Source organism: Mytilus trossulus, chromosome 8 (genome assembly GCF_036588685.1).
Source record: "Mytilus trossulus isolate FHL-02 chromosome 8, PNRI_Mtr1.1.1.hap1, whole genome shotgun sequence".
Taxonomy (NCBI): Eukaryota; Metazoa; Mollusca; class Bivalvia; order Mytilida; family Mytilidae; genus Mytilus; species Mytilus trossulus.
In genome coordinates, this window is record NC_086380.1 from 10,299,559 (window position 1) to 10,313,978 (window position 14,420).

The window sequence follows — 14,420 nt, forward strand, 5'->3', positions numbered from 1 at the left end:
TCATTATTTACGCATTGCACTAAGCTGTATTTGCAATTGCCGTCAATACATGATGTGAGTATAATCTTACATCGGTTGGTTTATTCTTTTAAAATCAATATTACGACGAACTTTAAGATTGTAGTTTAAACTAATGTTTTTGTTTCTAGTGTGTAAAGAATGAAAGTGAATATATCTCAACAGTACTACAAACATCAAGCAATAAACGACATCTTCATATCAAATAATATAGATATAGGAAGATGTGGTGTGAGTGCCAATGAGTCAACTCTCCATCCAAATAACAATTTAAAAAAAAAACATTATAGGTCAATGTACGGTCTTCAACACGGAGCCTCGGCTGCACTTTTGTACCTTGCCGTTGTCCTGTCGAGTGTTAGACCTGAGCAAAGATAGATGCGGTTTCGACCAGTTTAAATTTCTTTCACAAATAACAAAACATTTCAATCTAATTCTACTCAAACTAATGTGTTGTTAATAAAGACAAAACTGAAATGATCACTCCTGGCATAAGCTGAAATAGAAGTCACTTGCATCAAAACTGGTTCCTACTGGTTTCGTCAATATGTACACTAGGAACACTAGAAATAATGCTGGAAAGACAACAAAAATTCACAAACCGTAAAATGAGGTCCTCTGTTTTGTCATAAAAAAATTGTTCTCCACCGATTCCATTGTCATTTTTAAAATATGAAGCAGTGCACAAGACCGTGTAAACAAAAAGTTTCCAATCAATGTGAAACCCAAATGGTGTATAGCATTGAATCTTGGTGCAAAATGAAACATTTTAGCATGAATTTAAAACACAAAAGAAGAAATTTTAGAAGAAATTGATATATCTATGTAACAAATGCTGTAAGTACCAATAGATTGCTTATTTTACTGTTTTTCAACTGTGAAGGTTTTGACATTCAATTATCGACATTTTAATAGACAAATTTATGTAGATAAGAAATATCATGATGCCAATACGTTTACCAATAGTGTTAACATTTCATCTCCTCATCATAATAGAACATTGCGATAGGGTTTCGGTTTTGTCTACATTTGTTTATTGAAGTGTCATCAGGAAGTTTTGTCAATATGTTTGCATTGATGCAGTCGAGAAGAATGCTAACTTTTAAGACTTCTTTAATTTTCTTGAAGTAATATAAAGTGAGTTTTTCACAGATTCGTTTGTATACGCCCAGATCGTGTGTATGTAATTGAGATAAAACAATCAGGTACTAAAAAAATCTTGAATGAGGTTCATTCTGTTTCAAGCACATTATGCTAACACATAAATAGTTGCCTATCTACGATCTAATCCAAAAACCAGTGAGTGTTCAAAGTTAATGTTCGTTATTTGAAATAGAACATTGGTTATGTGATGAGCTGTTGGTAAGATGTCAAGTAAAAAAGAACTCAAGCGGTCTAAGTAGGACTTCATCAATAAAAAGGGTGCCAGATGGGATCACACTCTTCCAGTAAACTCCCATTTTTGTATTGTTTGTTTTTTGGCCCTGTATAAAACTCTGTTCAGCTAGATTTTAGCTACCCAGTTTAAACAGCTCTATAACAAACTTATTTTACAAACACATAGTGTAATCCATTAGGATCTTCTTTTTCGTCAACAAGATAACTACAACACATCCTTCTTCAATCGAATCATCGGATAACAAATTCAATATTTTTGCTTTATAATCAGTTTTTTGAGATAGTTATTAATTTTGTTCATTTACCGATCTTTATTACAAACAGCAAAATTCATTGCTCAATTAATTCAAGTATGATGTCGAAAAAGAATATTAATATTATTTATTTCAATCAGTAAGATGTAACAGTTGACGGTAGACATGTTTGCTAAAAATTAAATATGTGAGCATATTTTAATTTGCTGTTCTGTAAATTCAAAATAGGTATACAGATGAAGTCATATTGACATGAAAGAATCTTTCAAACCGTTAAATATTAGTTAAGGGTTTGAATAAACAATAAAAAAAAATAATAATATCGAAATCCAAGGGATATTTGAATTGGAAAGTCGATTATCAAATGCCAAAATGAAAAGCTTGCTTTTATACACATCAATTGAATGGTACGCAAGTATAATAATCCTTACCGAAGTTCAGTACTTTTGCTATTTTACTTTTCAGTATATATTTCTAGACTTCAAACATGTATTCTCCATCCCAAATTAAAAGACAAATATAAAAAGTTGGTATTGCTTTTTTCATATAAAAAAAAAGTACGGCAAACGTAGATACAAGTATCTTGTCTTAGGGAGGGATAAATACTGCTTTGTAAAGAATCACTCTGATTCAAAATATCAAAATCTCTGAAACTGACATTATCAAGATGCTTGAATTCTTGATCGACAACATGTTTGTTACGTTTAAGGACGTGCTTTGCATCAAAGTGTCGGCATTCCAATGGGAACCAATTGTGCATCTCTTCTTGCCGACTTGTTTCTTCATTATTACGAACATTCAGTAACTTCTGAGGAAGAGAGATAAAAAAAAAAGTTAGCAATATACTTTAACTTTACGTTCCGCTATTTGAACTCATGAACTTTTCATGTCTATGTAGCAACATTCCAACAGCACCTGCATACAGAGTATATATCTACAAACTGATACAATATGCTTGTAATTCCTATCATTTTTATTTGTCTGTTTGTGTTTTTCTTTTTTAGCCATGGCGTTGTCAGTTTAATTTTTTGGATCTATGAGTTTATTCGCCACTCTTTCGCGATGTTAGTGTATTTGTTCTATAAGTGTAATCCATATCCATAAAACCTGTTGAACTTTTATATCTTAATGAAATAGTAAAACGACATTTGGCTTGAATCTCGCATAACCCAATACACTTGAAATCAATGATACTACAAAGGATATTAGGTAAGCTTTTTATTTTTGTTATTTAGACATTTTCCTTAATAAAGATACACACTAATTGACAGCAATAAAATTGAGAATGGAAATGGGGAATGTGTCAAAGAGACATATCAATCCCATATTGACTACGTCGTATTCTTGGGCAGTAGTATACTATCTTCATCTGCATAGATGTTTAAGTTTCTCAATATACTGAATTTGAAGTCCTCGATGCCCTTCAATTTCATATTTTATGGTCTATAAAAAGTTATTTCGAACCTCAACGATGAATCTTTTGTAGCATGCACTTTCACTACCTTTTGTTTATAAGATTTGTCAGCGATGGTTCTCGTTATAACAATTTCTTATTTTTTTAGCAAACGTATTCCACATGATAAAATGTCTCCCGACACTCATACATTGTCATATGAGTTTAATGTATGCGGAAATTATCATGTCCTAAGTTCCCTCGCCCTTTATGGTCAAATTAGTATTTTTTTCACCTCTTATCAAGAGTTTAAAGTTTCGTTTTAAATTCCCTTTTAAATTTTATGAACGCCATTACGAGTTGTCAGACTGTTTTGCATATCTGTTTCACGAATAACGACATATTTATTATAGGTATAATAGTCATAAATGTCACCTTCTTTGTGCTTTTATTACCAATGATATGACCATGGGTTCCACATGTGGAGCAGGACCTGCTTACCCTTTGGCACACCTGGAATTACCTCCATCTTTTAATCGCTAAGTGTTTATTTGTGTATGATTTGTGTACTGTTATCCGTCTTTTCGTATTTTAATTTTGTATATTGTTAGTAGAATAACGAGATTTGAACAATGGTAAGCTACATTTGTCCCTAAATTAATGGTATTTATAAGTGGATGCCTCCTTCGTTAGATTTTCAATGTTCTGTGTTTGACAATGATGTGTTTGTACAAAGGTGCATGACGGATGTGGAGCAGAATCTGCTTATTCTTTCGGAGATCATCCCAAGTTTTTGTTGCTGTTCGTGTTGCTTAGTCTTTAGTTTTCTATGGTGTGTCGTCTGTACTACTATTTGTCTGTTTGTCTGTTTGTCCTTTTATTTTTAGCCATGGCGTTGTCATTATATCTATGATTTTGACTGTCCCTCTTTTGAATATAATTCATTACTAACATAAAAATAAAGTGTTTCCAAGAAGGAATGTCATAAAATCCGACAAAATCAAACCTCAATAACCAAAGGTTAAGTGGGGAACAACTGTCATATTACCTACCAAAGTTTATTTCATATCAATTGAATAAAAGTAAGCTCATTTTTGTTTAAACAGAGAACAGTACACAACGACGGAAAAAAATATAAATTTAAAAAACATCATTGTCAAACCAAAATGGACAAGATGCAAAATTACAAAGAAAACTTAAGAAAGAATAAATGCAAAACCAAACAATACTCAGAATCTAGGGAGCGGTAAACAGTTCTCTCATATAATGACAACATCGTCTCATAAAAAAATCGAGTGCCGATTTGCGAAATAGCAGGTTCTGTGGGTTTTTTTTCTGTTTTCTAAAAATTAGCGTTTAACTTTTGTTTTCTTTGCTTTAATTCTTTTAAGTTCCTTTAGATATCCCTGCAATGAGATCTTGTTTGATTGTTATCAAATCAGTAAATTAACGCATGTATTCTATTCCATTAATTTGTGCATATATTAAATAGTCCGTGTCTTTTGTTTTTGTTCAGTGATGGATAAAATACGCAATGTGCCGAATATACCTCTATTGTTAAAAAAATAAATTTTAATTTGAAGCGCAGTATTTTTCTTTGAGAGTTAAAAGTATTACCAAATATGATGTACTAGATATAGGAAGATGTGGTGTGAGTGCCAATGAGACAACTCTCCATCCAAATAACAATTTAAAAATTAAACCATTATAGGTTAAAGTACGGCCTTCAACACGGAGCCTTGGCTGACACCGAACAACAAGATAGTCATTCTTTCAAATGTTGTAATCATGATAGTATTTGTATATAGCCTTGTACATTTAAGTTCTTATTTCAACTTTTTGAAAGAGAAAAATTTAAAACGGTGGTTTTGTTTCATCGACAGTTTTCAACCCTTTTTAGGCAATATTAACTAAAAAAAGAAGAGTTTGCTGTCGACAGTGCAAAATATGCGTATGGACAGTTGTCTCATTGGAATTCATACCACATCTTCTTTTTTATATTATGTTCTCACTAAAAAGTATCTTTATGTGGTTGGTTTTTTTTTTGTCATTCTTCTTCTTACAATATATATAATAAAATACACAACATACATTTTATTCAACAAATAATATTAAACTATAATAACGTTTTTAATCATTGTTAAAGTTCACAACCATTATCATGATACATACATACACTTCATCAGAAACATGCTGTGTCCATTTCACTGGTAAATACAATGTTATACAATTCGTATTTCATGTTTTTGAAACAAATCATTCGTTGTATAGTTTACAGTAGTTTTATCTTTCGATAAAATAGACACCCTAGATTTGTGCTTGCTGTCATTTTGTCTTTAACCTCGACAACACTCAATAATGATAATTGTTTAACACAAAGAGTTGAAACTGTCAATCATCGACACAATATAGTTGGTTTTTTTCTGAGCGTATTGTGCTTTTAAATCCACAAATATTAAAGATACAAATAAACTCATGTTAGACCAAAATCCTTTACATACGCATTGCAACATGGGTTTGTAATTACAACTATTGTTTTCAATAAGACTGTTTCAGTTCTTGAAATTAAAAAAAAAACGATTTAATAATTATATTTTTTTAATCATTAAAACAACTTATTAAAATAACGGTTTATTATTTTTTCCATTTGCAATGTGTGTTTATCCATGTGGAAAATGAAATGAAAACGTGTTTAAATAATTCCTGACTAAGTAGGAAAAAATGGTCATTTAGGCCTTGTGTAAAAAATGTTCAGTAACAAATAATAAGCTAATGGAGTGAATGAATTGACCAAAGAGCAACTGGTCAATTAATTATTTTTTTAGAAAACAATATTTTTCTATGAAAGGAAATTATCTGTGTCAACGATATTTCGTTCAAATTTGAGTGTATTGTATGGATAATGCCAAATGACTGTTTTTTGTTGATAATTGGTTTTTTTTTCCTTTGTTGGATTGTTAAATACGTATTTACTGTAAATACCTAACAGGAAACGGCTTTATTCATTTCGAATTAAGTCTAGAATAACTGTCTATAGTAAGGATAAAAATATTCTGCTAACACTAACGCATATGAAATTGGTCTTCAAACATTCGATTATTTCAAGATTTATTATGGGCTTGTAATTGCAAGATACATAGAATACAGTTTTAAACGTTACTATCATCAACATAGAATTATTTAAACTTTGAAAGTAGCCGCAGATCTGAAAAAAGTCGTCTGAATTATTATTTTCAAAACATTGATAGGGTTAAAATTAGATGTAAGTAGCTACTTAACGTTATGTCATTGAATTATTTCATACACACTCTGAGAATGTTTTTTTTTTTATACCCTAAATTGATTTACTTTTCCCCTGGACTTAGTCTTTCTCATAGAAGAAAATGATATTACTATACATATTCCTTAAATTGGAACTCATTCCATTTCATTTCCTTAAAGCACCAAAGAACTGGACAGAAAATTGACAGTGATACAGACATGATTGCCAGCATATAACTCCATCCCATGGAACAGTTAGCTGAATAAAACACCGATGCAGAATCTCCACAATAATACCGGAAGTAGTGCGAGCTGAGTCCAACCGGAAATGTAACTAATGCCGAGATCATCAACAAAACTGAAAATATATATAGAACATTGTAGTAACTTTATGGGAAATGTAAAGTCAAACATATTTTGTTATCCAAATTACGATCGCTATTTATCCGACTTATTGTTTACACACTGGTCAATAGGAGAAAACATATTCTCAAGTATAGTTTTCTGTTTTGTGGGCTTTTTCGTTGATCTTTCAACCCCAAAGCCAAATATTTTACCAACAAAATGAAGTCTAGCAACAAGTATAAAGGTAAAACAGAGAATCTACAAAAGAAAATTCTACATGTCTATCGACAGAGCTGAAATTCTGCCTCAAGTATATTTTTGATAGATTTTTATCTTAAGTCTTTCAGCAGTCATCTTCTTTTTTATATATTCGAATATTTGTTTGCCAACTCATCTTACATTTTGTAAAGATGGTAAGCCTAAATTCAACAATGTATAAGACTACGTTACCCTTGCAGTGATGATTATTTTATGGTGTTTATTGCATAAATGTTGACAGAAACTCCGATCTTTTTGGTTGACCGCAAATTCACTTATAAAAATGATTAAAGAATAACATTGTATGTTAATACATTAAAAAGCAAAGGTACCATTAGGGCATAGCACTTGTTTATATAAACCAATTTTTCATTTATAGTGATATTCATCATGCCGCTTTGTTTGTTAAACCTGCAAATCATATTACAGGACTTACCTGCCGATGTTTGTAGATATAACACAAGTGAACTAATGCTGTAGACGTATCTCTCTCTGATACAATTTATCAATATTCCCAATATCACAGTGACTCCAAAAGAAAATGCTCCTGTAGAAATTAACAGAAACGAAGCTTGCCACGCTCCAGATGGTATGTTTGCTAGACCAAATGTTCCGCCGTATGTTTGGCACCGACTTTGAATTTGTTGATCCTCGGTTGATAATCCCTCACAGAATACTGTCAATCCAAATGAATGTATATGGTTATTGTGTATATACCATGCAGGGTTAAATATACAAAATATTGTTAAAATTGTTATAGCAATTGTCAACAATATCCATATGGAATACACAAGTTTGTTCATTTTATATAGATCGCATGTTTATTATATCTTCACCATTTATATTGTGCTAAATTAATTACTTATTGTTAAAAAATAAACATAGCAATTGTTTTCCTCATGGCGATGTTGAGCCATCATTTTTCCAAGTTTGAATGAAAATAATGATTTATCAACTGAGATATATAAGAAATTACGCGTTTAAATTCTCGACAATATTCTCGGAACGAAATCTAATAATTAAATAAAACTTTCACATTTTCCCAGATTGTAAGTTTAAATAAATGTGATTAACGTAACATTTCACGTGGGTGATATCGGATATATAGTTGTCTTTAATTCCATTTCCCGACAACGTGTTGTCCATACTAAGCCATTCCAACAAGTGAATTCTCCTACTGTTGCTTTTCTATTAAAGTCAGACCCAGGAATCAATATGACCGGATTAGTGAATAAACATTATAATTCTATCGGATAACACGGTTACTGTCAATCAAACCGTATAACGTCTGATCTATTGAGTCGCTTAGGAATATTGTATTGCATTGGAAAGGTTTTTAGATGTTTACGATTGCTGCAATTTAAGAGAAGTTGGTAGAAAGATAAAGGGAATCTACTAATGGAATTGACTTGAACTGACTATAAAAGGGAACATGAAACACTTGGCTTTTATATGTCTTTTACAAAATATAAATAGCAACTCATTTGGGACAAGTTTAACTGCTCTGTAGTTTTTCAAATTATTGCTGTTATTGTGTTTACATTTGAAGTTATTTGTACTGTATTGTCAAATGTACTTTTAACAAAACATGTATCCGTAATTCAAACAGATACACCATCCCAATACATGGTTCTTATTACAATTAGATGCATCCACCAAAGAACATAATTTCAAAAGAACAACCGACGTATAAACTTCAATTATTAAAACTAAGGTTTGATTTATTGATGTTTGCTAAATGCTGTATCAGCGCCTTAAGGCTATACCGCGGCGATATAAATAGGTTTAACAAAAGATGATCATGTTTGGTATATGGAAACAGATGTAACTGGTTGTAAATGGTAGGGTGTACGGTACACGATTAAATGATATACTGTGGAAGTCATTTTATTCGTGGGGTACCAATTTTCGTGGTTTTCGTGGATGACTTTATCCACGAATTTAAGTGTCCAACGAAATAAAACAACCATTGTCCAAATCAAGACATGGAAAAATCCACATCGGAAGGTTTGACTATTGATATGATCTAGAGAATATATTGAGTAACGCAAAATCTGAGAATACTTTAATGGCAGTCACAAAACTCTAACCACATTCAGGATTATACCCATTTAGTTATTAATAAGCTTTTGTTTCTAAAGGCTTTAATTTTTCATTTTTATCTTTTTTTTTTAAAACTAAAATCCACGAATTTAAAAACCCACGAACATGTAAAAATTGCTCAAACCACTAAAATTGATACCCACGAATTAAAGTACTTTCACAGTATGCTACACTGTTTAATGATGTGTAGTACACGGTGTAATAATGTATGGTTTATGGTGTAAAAGTGTGTTGTACACGCTGTATTGAAGTAAAACGAAACAATGTTTGATTTTGTCGGCGTGAAAGTATGGTTCACAGTGTAAAAATGTGGTTCGTGTTTAAAAGATGCATTGAACCAGGTTTAGTAATGTATGGTACACGGTGTAATGACTTGTGGTACACAACGTAATAAAGTGTTGTACGTACGGTCCACATACACCTACGGTATGGAATATATTCACTACGTTTTTTCGTATACACATTTTAGAAAAGACTGTCCTTATGAAAATTGAAACATAAGCTCCACCCGATCACTTAAACACACATTGGTTAAACTTGAATTTACAAAACATCAAAGTTGCGCTGGTATTTGAAAATAGTCGAATCAGGATTTTTTTATAGCTTGCATACGAATATTAATTCGTAATAATGCATTATGAATAAACTAATTTAGTATACTAGTATTACTTTTAAGTTGTTTGCAATAGCGTTGTCAGTTTATTTTCGATTTATGAGTTTGATTGTCCCTCTTGTATCTGTCGTCCCTCTTGTATATGTATGATACATTTATAGCGTAATCATACATAGTACACGGTGTAAATATGTATGGTTCACAGAATAATAATATTTGTTTCACTTTTAAATTTAAATAATTCAGGATTGTCGATGGTAGCCCTCATTCATAAAGCAGAATCAAAATAACGTTGAATTGTATAAGGCCGTTAAATGATATTTGTTATGCTTGTTTCACCTTTAAACATTTCAAGACATCTTTTATTGACGAATACTCCATATCTTCTGTTATTTTAAGTTCAACATCTTCCGGAATATGGAGCTTCATCTTTATACAAAAGAATCAAATGTTAGTCTGATTCCGATATCTGTCATACGATAGTCAATTATCTGTACTTTTTATACGTGGAAAGAATCCTTATATATAACAAAGCCTTTTATTTACCTCATTAATGCAGCATCATTCTAATGTATTTCTTCTCAACAATTTCTCCACTGATTTATTGGATTATTTGTGATAAGAAAGCTTTCCATATACATAGCGTGAAACATCGAGACATATCCGCTCCTTCCACCTGATTTGTTTGACATTTGAATAATAACGTTTACATACATCTGAAGTGGAAATATACAATGCTGTCATTACTGTAAATGTGATAAATTAGATCAGAAAGAACGTGCCTGGTAATTAAGTAACATCAGATTATAATTGAAACCCAATATATTCTACATAAAAATCGTATTTCATATATTGATAGAATACATAAAATATAGTTATATACTAAACATCAAAGTTGCGCTAGTATTTGAAAAAAATCGAATCGGGATTCTTGCATACGAATATAAAATCCTAATAATACTTCACGACGAAATTGATAAAGTATTTTACTTTTTTATAGTTTATGTACCAGCGTTTAAATCTCATAAATCCATTGAAGATGATTAAAAAATACAAATCAAAGTAAACCAAAAACATTGAATGAACTTGAATCTGGTTATCCCAGGATGCACGATAAAAGAGGGACGAAGAATACCAGAGGGACATTCAAACTCATAGATCGAAAATAAACTGACAACGCCATGGCTAAAAATGAAATATCGTCAATAGGCGTATCTTGCTATTCATGCACAATACAACATTTTCATTTCAACTTAGTCAAAATGGCAAAATATGGATAAGGGCACATTATTTCTAAATATAAGATTAAAAAAATATTGCACTATAGAGCTAATCGTAAGACAAGTCATTTTAATATGCTGATCTATATAATCAATAAGGTATTAAAACCACGTCGATAAAGCCTTCAGCTTAATAAATGAACAATAAATGCATGCTCTTTGTTCATTTGAAATAATGACCAAATATGAGCGGAATCTTCTTTCAAGGCTTGTCAGTTTTTTTTACTTGAGTTAGAATGTCTCTTTGGTATCTTTCGTCTCTATTTCACTTAAACTAAAATAGATATATACATTATTATATTGCAAAAGTGTCCAAAGTATTTGATCTGCCACGTCCGTCATTTCTTATTTATTTACATCAATTTTATTACCAATCAATTTTGGGATTCAGAGTTATTGTTGAACGTCTTCCTCTAAGGTGAAGTCGTCCATCTGTGTCAATATCGATGAGGAGACGAAAGTATGAAGCAGCCCTTTAGTAGTATCATTAATGTAAAGTTCAAAGGGATATATGAAATGAAAGTACTAGTTGAAATATGGCGTATTCAATGATAGGACATCGTCAATACATCTGAAAGTAATTTCGCAAGGTGCATTTTCTCTCTGTGTTTTAGAAGGTTTTGAATGAACTCTTATTCATACGAGTTCAATAAACAATCGGAGAGTAAAAAGTAAAATCACAAAAATACTGAACTCAGAGGAAAATCAATTTGGAAAGTCCATAATCACATGGCAAAATCAAAAAACAAAACGCATCAAAAACGAATGGACAAGAACTGTCATATTCCTGACTTGGTACAGGCATTTTCAAATGTAGAAAATGGTGGATTAAACCTGGTTCTATAGCGCTAACCCTCTCACTTTAATAACAGTCTCATCAAATTCCGTTACATTTACATGATGCGTTAAATAAACAGTCACAATCAATAAAATAGTCAAAATTTGGGAACATCAGTCATCATCGTATAACAATTTAACAGGACACAACAACATCTACTATCTACGAACACATGGATTGATTTGAGTGTCTGACGTCAGAAAAATTATATACGTCACATAAATTTGTCGTTCAATGTGCATACAATAGTTATCCAAAGTACCTGGATTATAAACAATTTTAAATTTTACATAGGCAATGAGCGCAGACAGGGTTAAAAAATCAAAAGTATGTAAGTAAATGTGCACACAATAAGTACCGATTGGAATACCGATTGTCTGTCAAAAAATCAATCCTAGTAACTCAACAAATTTAGAATCAGAAATACTCTTATCACCCAAAAATTGAAAAATCCCATTTTGACGGAAAGGCTTTCTTATAATGAGACGATATAGTCGATTGAGCATGAAAAATCGTAGTGTAAAGCATGAAAAATCAAAGGTCTTATTCTTGCTGCAAAATTGCAAAGATCGAGACCTAAGATTTAACAGGAGATCTTTAGAATTTGTTAGAATTTACATCTGATTAACACCACTAGTATATCTCATCACAATATTTTCGAGAGCCATATTATATTTAGAAAGAATAGTGGTCAGCACTTAAGAAAAATAGGGGAAAAATATACCAGAGGGACAGTCAAACTTAAAGATCGAAAACTATCAGACTTCGACACGTTTAAAAAATAAAAAGACAAACAGACAATTATTAGTTAACAGTACACAACATAGAAAACTAAAGTCTAAGCAATCCGATCTCAGGTGCTCCGGAAGGGTAAGCAGATCCTGCTCCGCATGTGGCACCCGTCGTGTTGCTCGTGTTATTACAATTCCGGTTAATTGTCTAAAAGAAAGATATTTAGTCGATCATGTTGATGATCCAGAAATGCTATCCAGTATAATGATGATAAATTTTCTTCGTTTTGTTTTATGTTGATGCAAAAAGAAAGGAAGACAGATTTTGTATCATATAATTTGTCTTGCCCTTTATCAAATGTAACATGTATGATTCGAAATATAACACTTGAACAGTTTAAATATCATTTTACAAGGTTATTTCCGATATTTACCTTTCTGGAGTAATGCTCATTTTTAGATTTTAGAATGCGTCACTTGTTTATAAGCAGTTAAATAAAAATAACACTGTATATTTCGTACGTCTAAAGTTTTTGTCTGGATTACCATTCTTTGGAACAGTTGGAGGTCAGGTAGGTATATTATCTTAAACAAATTACGAGTATTTATGACCAAACTGAACTAACAATTAGCCAAAGTCGTCTAAAGGCAACACTACCTTAGGGAGCTAAAAACCTTCTTAGACATGTGTAAATTAGAATTTCAAATACTAGGTATGTTTTACATTTCTGTGGACTCATTAAACTTCTAACGTAAGTCTTCGGTCCATTGTTATCGAACATTGTTATCCTGGTATCTACGAGTTTATTTATACCTTTGCAACCAATACTCTTTTCGTTGTGCTGAAACTGTTTTGACATTTCAACTCATTTGATATAATTTTACATTTTCCCAGTAAAATGTATATGAATGGTTTTGTTAACTGCATTTTCTTATTACAATGACAGAAAATTAAAAAGCAAAAATAAATGCATAAGTTAATAAATGCTCAATCTTATTTTCTGCTATAACTTGATCTAATAAGAAAACAGTGTCCATAAGAATTTGCTTGAAATAAAAAAAAACATCCATAATCAAACATCGTAGATTTAAGATTCATCAAAAAAAAGAACGGAACATTTTGCTGATTAATCGGCTATTTCTTATATCCTTGGGAACAGCGTACAAAATGTCAAAAAGAAAAATTCAGACAGCAAATAAATGTTGTCATCATATTTAGTTTTAAGCTAAAAGTATTGCTAAATATGACAACTCTCACTGTCAAATGCAATTTAATTAATTTCTATATGTAAAGAGAAAGTGTTTTCGATTCCCTGTAGCTTTGTGAAACAATCAGCGGTACTTTGATATGTCTACATAGATTAACATCTGAACGGCGTTAAATATTGTTTTCAACAAATGTTTTTTAATGACATCTCACTTCATTATACAACGAAATCCATAATAAAATTGAGAATGGAAATGGGGAATATGTCAAAGAGACAACAACCCGACAAAAGAAAAAAAAACAGCAGAAGGTCACCAACAATAAGACATCATGTGTACGTTTTTTTTTCAAATACAAAATTGAATTGAAAGCTTCAATTTTTATCTCACAAATATTTATCGCGTTATGTGACCAGCCCATTTAAATAAGGATTCCAACAAAACCAATGTACACGTCTTATAGCTTAATATATTCTGTTTTTGATAAAATATGGCTCAGAAGGAAGATTTCAGAAAAGAAAATTTGACAAGTTGATGATTTGTACTTTCAAGTTATCTATTTCTCATTAGAAAACATACATGATGAACTATCGTTTAGTTTACAAATATTTCAATGAATAAAATATACTCATGCATGTACAAACTATATTGACTTTTCAAGAAATGTGTGCGTCTGACATAAATTATGCCGCAACAGGGTTAAACAGCTTTTTAAACGAAAA

General features: G+C 31.3%; 1 protein-coding gene across 1 annotated transcript; it reads right to left on the reverse strand.

Annotated features, from left to right (window-relative positions):
- Window positions 1-5,699: 5,699 nt before the first annotated feature.
- On the reverse strand, window positions 5,700-8,075 carry LOC134681644 (LHFPL tetraspan subfamily member 7 protein-like). The gene is made up of 2 exons (XM_063541297.1): window positions 7,364-8,075; window positions 5,700-6,682 (listed from the first exon to the last, which is right to left on the reverse strand). The coding sequence occupies exons 1-2, from the start codon at window positions 7,728-7,730 to the stop codon at window positions 6,456-6,458; spliced, it is 594 nt and encodes a 197-aa protein (XP_063397367.1). The 5' UTR covers window positions 7,731-8,075; the 3' UTR covers window positions 5,700-6,455.
- Window positions 8,076-14,420: the final 6,345 nt, after the last annotated feature.